The sequence below is a fragment of the Crocodylus siamensis genome, chromosome 5 (assembly GCF_052110815.1).
Source record: "Crocodylus siamensis isolate JL-2025a chromosome 5, ASM5211081v1, whole genome shotgun sequence".
Lineage (NCBI taxonomy): Eukaryota > Metazoa > Chordata > Crocodylia > Crocodylidae > Crocodylus > Crocodylus siamensis.
In genome coordinates, this window is record NC_143399.1 from 36,322,360 (window position 1) to 36,328,359 (window position 6,000).

Here is a 6,000-nt window from a genome sequence, read left to right on the forward strand (position 1 = left end):
TTTATCAAATGCTGTTAAAATACTGCACCAGAAAGAAATGGTGCAAAACAGATCATTTCTTAGATTTTAAAAGGCCCATGAACAACTAGCCGGAGAATTCCACAAATCATTCCCACTGAAAGTTAGAAGGATTAGATTGACGTAGATTTCTCAAACTGCATCTGTCATAACAAGTCTAAAAAAGCAACCAGCCTGCTGAGCAAAAACTGGCACGTTGAAAAATGGTTTAAATAGCACTGAACACAAAACTATCATGTCTATGCCTCTTTTTAGATTTTTAAATAGAATCAATCAAGGAAATGTTTCTTTTCACCATTAAATTTTACTTCAAGATATAATAAAAAATTTAATACATCCTAGGTATACTGACATGACTAGATATTCCTAACTTTAACCAAAAAGAAAAAAAAAAATCCTCAGTTAGTGCTACAATTCCATCCCTAACTCACAGTGAAAGATGAGAGAGAGAGATCAAACCCATTAATTCTACTGATAATCTATTGAATCTTCAGATACTTTGATCTCAGGACTGTGTCACTGGAGCCATTTACATTCTTCCACTGGGCTGTCACTAAATTTGGCATATCACTGTATTCTTAGGGTACACTTTATGATATACCTTAAATCTCTTAGTGCAAACAATATGCCTGTTCATTCACAACCTTCTTATCTATCTCATAATTTTTCCTCCACAAAAAGGTAACTTAAAGAAGGAAATTTTCACAATAGTCTGCAATAAATGGCCTGGAGACTTGACCCAATATGACATCCCATGAACTTTGGTGTCATATAGCACATTCTCCTGCAACTGCAGGGAACCCTTCTAAAATAAGTGTAACACGGGGAACTCACTGGGGTTGGACTTTTCCTCAGCCTGCAGAGAGAAAGTTGGATTTCAACATAGGCCTTCAACAACTGTATTCCCTCCTTTCAATGGCAATAACAGCTGCAGCCCCTCCACTCCTTATGTAAGGTCTTTAAGTCATTAGAGACCAAATCCACGAAGATATTTTAGGTGTCTAACTTCAAAGTAGACACCAAAATTCTCATTAAAACTGATCTGGCCCTAGGTGCACATTAGGGCTGGGCGAAACACCATTGTTTTGAAGCACTGTCCCATTTCGTTTCGTCAAAGCTGTTTCGCTGTTTCAACGAGTTTTGACATTTCACTCATAGGCTACAATGGGGAATCATGAAAATGCCCCAAACTTTGTCATTTCTTGTCTGATGTGGACAAAAATTGCCAGGGTGGTAGCCCCTTCTGAGGGCAGGAAGCCTGCCAAGTTTCAAGGAGATAGGTGTAAACACTTCTGGGAAACAGCACCTCAAACTGTTGAAAGCAAAACTCGTGACACTTGCTGGCAGCGGCAGCCTCCTCTCAACCAGGCGCAGATCTGGGGGCCCGCACCTCCGGGAGGGCTGTGGCGCGGTGCCGGATTCCTTCCGAGGCTGCAGGTCCCCAGATCTGCACACCAGATGGCAGGAGGCTGCCACTGCTGCCTGGGACCGGCACTGAAGCCAAGTAAGCCCAGCTCCAAAACTCAAAAACAGTTCAAAACTTTCAAAACATTTTAAGTGTCCTTGTTTTGTTTCAAAGCTGTTTCAAAGCCTTTTATTTAATTTCAAATTTTGCTGTTTCGAGCTTGAAACAGCTTTGAAACACCGGCAAAATTTCACGCAGCCCTACCAGTTTATGCAATGTCTGTCCCAGACCCCTTGCAGGTTTAAGACAAACCGGACTCCCCCAGCATCTCAGCATGCTCTCTGAGCTGTCTGGGGCTCTCTGCTCCCCTAACTCACTGCTCGCTACTGAAGCAGGGATCTCCTCTTCCCTCCCAGCACTGGAGAAGATTGCTGCTGCCACAGCCTGAGCCTCCTTTCATCCAGCGCAGATCCAGGGGCTTGCACCTCTGGGAGGAGTCCGGCACAGACCAGCAGCCCTCCCAGGGGTGCGAGCCCCCAGATCAGTGTACCGGATGGGAGGAGGCTGCTGTCTGGAACTGGCACTGAAGCCAAGTAAGCCCGGCTTCAAAACTCTAAAAGTTTTGAAACTTCTGAAATGTTTCAAGTGCCCTAAGCCTTTTGTTTCATTTTGCTTTTTTGAGCTTGAAACGTGTTGAAACAGCTTCAAAACAAAGCACTGGGAGAAATTTTGCACAGCCCTAATGTACACAAGTATAGTTGATGAATTGCTTCTTACTGAACTGAGTAAGACATCGGAAGAACTTCTCATTAACAGCAACACAGTCTGTATGATGTTTAAAATTATTATGCAACTCTCAATAGATGTTCTGACAGCGTGTCATAAATTGTTTAAATCAAAACAATACACATATGGTTGGTGAGCCCGACGGTGGCTACCTCTTAACCCACCCCCCTAGCAACAGAAAGACTAGAGAGAGGAAAGCCACTGGGAGCCCCACTCAGCTCCCCACTTAGAAAACTTGAAAAAAAATTGATAGAGAGAAGCCTCCACTCAATTCATATTACGAGAAATTCCACCTAATGCATTTGCCCAAAAAACAGCCCCGCACTAGCTTGCCTAGACTTCACTGACTGCTTCTGGCACCTGAATTAGCCCTGAAAGAAGGACACTGCATTGTGCCATGCAGACAAACCCACCTTGGCTCCTTCCCAATTCTTTCCTGAAAGAACAGTCTCTGTTAGGCTTCTTCCATTAGCTACCCAGTGTTTTCCAGTTCATATGGCACCACTGTGGATCAGAGTAATTTACCTGATGTCCTCCCTTCCAGGCCAAGCAAATTTCCTTAGCCTTCTTCTGAGTTGAAATAATATAAGTTTAAGAAGGGGAGGGAGAGGGAAGGGAAGAAAAAGATCACGTTATCAGTGCTGGCTGAAAAATGGGAGGAAAAAAATGTTGCAAGAATTTCCATGATTCTTCCTCTTCCCTCCAGTCCATTTAAAAAAAAAAAAAAAAAAAATCAAAACAATGTTAGAGATCAAGAGTTCCAACAAGTTGTGGTAGTTAGTGTGACTGCTTTGTTTCCTGTTAACTTTGCAGGTAGAAGGATCTTTTTAACACTAACGAATTTTACTGTATTTATGAGATTGTTTTCCATGACAACAAATGGTCTTTTAAAAATTAACACTTTTATTCATGGAAATACACCCCCATGTTTGACCTACATCTTCAGCAACACATGTAGAGTTTTAGTCATATGACATGACTACTTAGTTCTCTGGGTCTTTACATTTCATTTTTTTGGAGAGAAATTATGTGCACACTGTGCCCCAGATGACAGTTGAACACAAAAGGTAGACAGGGATGTTCAGCTGTACAGAGCCAAATTCATCTCTGTGAAAACAGAGTAGACTCTACCATTGTTGAGTATGATCCACAGCATACAAATCGCTCCGAATGAAAAACAGCAATAGCTTTACTACTACTGTCTTCGAAATGGACTAAGCAGAAATCAGAGTAAAAGAACATTATCATATTATGCATGACTGGGCCAGCATATTGCACTAAAATACAATCACATGAGAACCCTGAATGAATTGGACAGACCTAGTCCATGGCCTGCAAAATAAGCTTTCTTCGTTAAATTTGTGTAATAATAAAATTCAGTTAATGGTTGGTTAAAGTTGCAGGACTGCTGTTTCCAGAGGTTTAAACCTCCTCCTGACCCAAAGGAGAGATACAGCACAGACAACAGCACTGCAAGCTTCTTTGACCTTATCCACCCATGTGTCTCAACCTTTCTCTAGGAGTGCTTCTGTTATGGGAGATACAATAGCTCTATGTTCACACCAAATCATTCATTAGCTTTTTTCCCCCAAAACTGTTGAGAAGGGTGCCATGTGAAGCTATGATGTTGCATGTCAAATGACTGGCAGATATTAAAAATCCTGGGTCACTACCAACTCATACAGCAGCTAAACCTTCAACAATTCCCCCCAGTTATCAAAATGCTGCAAAAAAAGGAGAGAGTTAAAAAAAGTAAAAATAAAAAGGCATTTGGGTATCAGGAGCAAAAAATATCTAAAAACATTGAATTTTATTTAATTCTTCTATAGCTTTTTAAATGACATTTTTATTTTAGTAGGTCTTGTTAAAATAGATATGAAAAGCCTGTAGAACAAATTTTACCAGACAAAGTGCCTCCCCAAAGGGAAAACACCAAATCTACACAACCACACTGCCTTCACTACTAAGGCAAAATTTGGCCCTGAGGTTTTAAATGGGAAGATCTAGCACATTCTGAAATATTATGGTGCTACAATGCACAATGAAATTAGACTTCAGGGACTACTGATAGAATCTGCTCGGATGCTGAAGCAAATTATTCTCATATATGTTTTTTAAAATGATTTCCTGAAGGGGGAATCTGTTTCTGAAATGAATAATTACAATCTTGACAGCTCACTCTCATTTGAAATGATCTCTCTGATCTTTAGTGCTGCAAAAAAAACCCCACCTTGATTACAAAACCCCCCTTCTTTACGTGGACTTTATGCATGTATAAAGCTCTCTCTTGCTCTCCACGTGTCCCCTCCAAAATGGCTCATATTCCCTTCACATTTCCTCTGAATCTTCCACATTATGGTCAGGGATGGATGATTAAATGATGCCAATGACTCTGTCATCTGATGTGGCCATTTAGTCCACAACTTCAAGACTGGTTTTTATTACTTTACCACATGCATTTTTCCCCCTAAGCAGGTACAACCACCTAAGCAAATCCCATTTAAAAAAAAAAAAACACACACACACACACACACACACACATATTTATCTAGAGATAGATAGATAGATAGATCTTATTCACCCTGCAAAAGTAACCAGCACAGGGATTACCTTGTGTACCCACCAATAATTGCGCCTGCCATGCACACTACATCAGGGGGAATGCTCTCTACTCCATTTTACATCTCAACTTCTTTTCCCCAAAATAAATCCACAGCTTTTTTTTTTTTTTTTAGGTAAGATCAGCAAGTGGGTGTTAGCATTATTGGGTCTTCCTTATGTAGCCCATTGATCTGTAACTGACAGGCATGCTTTGAAGAAAAGAAATAAGCTCTTAAAAAGGGGGGAGGGGGGATCTGACTGGGCTCGCTAAATAACAGCAGGCAGTTTTAAAAAGCAGTGCTAAAAATAAACTTGAAGCAATGGTGGAGTCCCTTGGAAATGGCCCCGGGAGGCTGGGGGGGGGCGGTTATTGGCTGTATTGGCCCCGGGTTTAAAGGGCCTCTGTGGCCGTCCCGGACGCGATGGCACTGGGAGCGGAGCGAGACCGCGGAAGCAGCGGCCGCCCTCTCCCCCCGTCAGCGGCGGCAGGCAAGGGCAAGGGCAAGGGCAGGAGGAGCCGGAGCCCCGGGCAAACGGTGGCTGCAGAAGCAGAGCGAGCCGGCGAAGCCTCGGGCAGCCCCAGCGCAGGGAAGGGCCCCGGCCCCGCGGCCGGCACGTGGGGAGCCGGCGGGGCGCGCTCTTGCTTACCACCAGCACGGGCACGCCTGCGGCGAGCGAGTAGAGGAGCACCGGGGGCACGGCGCTGCTGTCCTCCGGGCCCGGGTAGGGCTTGCGGTACGAGCCCTCGTAGCAGAAGAAGCCCTGGACGTGGACCGCGAAAGTGTCCGTGTACTCGAAGTAATAAGCCAGCATCACGGTCCCTGCCATGATCACCATCTGGAAGTAAAGCATGCTGCTCAGAGGAGCGCCCGCCGGCATGCACTCCGGCTCCGGCGGCCGCGGCAGCCCCCCGCCCCGGCTGCGCGCTCCGCCCGCTCCGCGGCGGCATCCGCCGGGGGAGGGGGCGGCTGGCCCGGGCGGCGGCGGCGGCGGCGGCGGCGGCTCGGAGCACGTGCGGCGGGAGCGTCCCGGGCCGCGGCTGCCCCAGCCCCGCGCAGCGCAGGCACGGGGGCCGCCCCCGCGGAGCAGCGGCGGTGCGCGGGGTAGGGGCAGGGGCGGCCGCGCTTCCCCGCTCTCCCAGGAGCTGTTCGCAGGAAAGGGCGAACCGCCCCCTGCCGCGCTCCCCGGCA

The 6,000-nt window shown here is 45.8% G+C and overlaps 1 protein-coding gene across 2 annotated transcripts in view; it reads right to left on the bottom strand.

The window, feature by feature from the left end:
* The window catches only part of PLPPR5 (phospholipid phosphatase related 5), a 57,452-nt gene extending 51,701 nt beyond the window's left edge, over nucleotides 1-5,751 (bottom strand). For both annotated transcript variants that reach the window (XM_090048172.1, XM_090048171.1), the window contains exon 1: nucleotides 5,459-5,751. In XM_090048172.1, coding sequence (XP_089904298.1) covers nucleotides 5,459-5,689 — 231 coding nt within the window. In that variant the 5' untranslated portion in view covers nucleotides 5,690-5,751. The remainder of the gene's footprint in view (nucleotides 1-5,458) is intronic.
* Nucleotides 5,752-6,000: the final 249 nt, after the last annotated feature.